The sequence below is a fragment of the Arachis duranensis genome, chromosome 5, assembly GCF_000817695.3.
Source record: "Arachis duranensis cultivar V14167 chromosome 5, aradu.V14167.gnm2.J7QH, whole genome shotgun sequence".
Lineage (NCBI taxonomy): Eukaryota > Viridiplantae > Streptophyta > Magnoliopsida > Fabales > Fabaceae > Arachis > Arachis duranensis.
This window is the reverse complement of record NC_029776.3, coordinates 1,004,217-1,006,257: the sequence shown is the minus strand read 5'-3', so window position 1 is coordinate 1,006,257 and position 2,041 is coordinate 1,004,217. Positions and strand designations below refer to the sequence as shown.

The following is a 2,041-nucleotide window of genomic DNA, read 5'->3' as shown; positions in this document are numbered from 1 at the left end:
ATAACCACCAGCTGCACCTCCTGCACCACCACCTCCTCCTCCTCCACTTCCACCTCCTCCACCACCAGCATAGCCACCCCCATCTACCCCACCTTCACCACCTCCTTTGCCTGCCCCTCCTCCATAACCACCATCAGCTACACCTCCTCCACCACCCCCAGCATGGATAACACCACCAATGCTTACATCGGCATCCAGAGTGAGGAGTGTTCTAGCAGCACAACACACTCCCAAACCTACTAACACTAAGAAAACGGTATTCAGAACCTTAGAAGAAGTAGTTTTCATATTGGAAACCGTTTGAAATCGCACAATGAGAGTTTAAGGGATTGAAGATGGCAATATATAGAAATTTATGAAGCATCTAAAGCGCGTTTGGGATTGTGGGGAATGTAGTGGCCCATGCAAAGGCACATGCAGAATGTTTGAAATCAATAAGTACAAACTGGAACAAACTATTACACCAACTATTTCTAATGTGCTTTTGCTGTCACCCATTACATTCACCTTAGCTTCTTCATTTTCTCATTATCTTGTGCTTCCTTCATCCCATCTTATTATTAATCAATCTTCTCCTATCCAATACATCTTATCTATCTCAATTTCTTTTATTGGTGTCCGACTCACAAACTCACTACTTCCATTTAATATTCATTACATGCACTTTGCATTATTATTTTGAGCATGTTTGGCAACTATAAAAAATATATATATTTTTTACCAAAACTAATACGTTTATGCTGCAAAAATAATATTTTTGAAGCATATGATTATAAGCAAAAGTTTAATATTTTTGGATTGTAATAATCTTACTAATTTCACCTCAAATATCAAATATTAAATAAAATAAATAATCATTCCGTACATATTTTTATAATTATGTTACTTAAAAGTAGATTTTATTGCATTTCAAACATATTATTCTAATTAAAATCACCTTTTATTTATTAAAATATTCAAACATAGATCAACTATCGCATAATCAATTATTTTAAAAAGCAATTATACAAATAAGAATTTTTGAAATAATTCTAATTTTTCAATGTTTCCAAGCACACTCCTAATCCAAAAATAAAATGATTTTTTATCCTTATTATTCTGTTATATGATGATGCGATCTCTCTCAATAAAAATTAAAATGGCAAGATACATACATCACAACACGGACAATTAAAAATGGCTTTTGTCGTTTTCTTTTTGTAAATATATTTTTTTTTTCAAGATAATACTAAATTAGATATTTATTCCCAAATATGTGATTCTCCTTGAAATTTTCAATGTGTCATATAATTGATCCGTATAAATTTACACGCATGAACAAATTTCAGTGCAACTCTGATCTTAACGTAACAATAACATGTTGTATATAGCATGGTAGATACTACTATAAAGATTTTATAATTGTTTTTATATGAGGATAATTTTTTTAATCATTAAATTATGAATTGCATGATTTGATTTTGATGTGTTATAAAAGTATTATTATTTTTTTAAAATGTAACTAAATAAATAAAATATACTTTTAACACAAAAATCTTCCTAAACAAATGTTTTTAACATCTTCATTTAAGTAAGTGCCTTATAACATTTTGGATATTATATTCATCATCTTATCAATGATATCGTGGAAAGTGGGTTTAATTAGACTCTTTTGTTAAAAAAAGGTTAAGAACCTATTATACAAGTCTTTGTTCAAAAATTAGTGAATTATTAATGGAATATGAAGTGAAACAACTAAATGAGAGGCACTTAAAGAAATAGATAAATCAGGAAAGGATTGGATCTCAGGATCAGTAAGGATGCGAGACATTCTGTCTAAAGACAATGAATGAATTAGTGTATTTTGCGTCTAATAAAAATGACATAGAAATACTAACAAAGAACACAGATGTAGTAATGATAATGTTGCAAATCATAATATCTTCGAAATATTGTCTAAATGGGTAAAAAGGATTACCATTTCTCTAAAGGCCAGGTTACTCATCAGAAATGAAACAAATTTGAAGACTTTGCCAAATGTATGATGATGGCTTGGCTGGAA

General features: G+C 30.5%; 1 protein-coding gene across 1 annotated transcript in view; it reads right to left on the bottom strand.

Moving 5' to 3' along the window:
• LOC107487022 (glycine-rich protein DOT1) overlaps positions 1-288 on the bottom strand; it is a 668-nt gene extending 380 nt beyond the window's left edge. The window contains exon 1 of the mRNA XM_052262453.1: positions 6-288. Coding sequence (XP_052118413.1) covers positions 6-288 — 283 coding nt within the window. The remainder of the gene's footprint in view (positions 1-5) is intronic.
• Between the last annotated feature and the right edge of the window lie 1,753 nt (positions 289-2,041).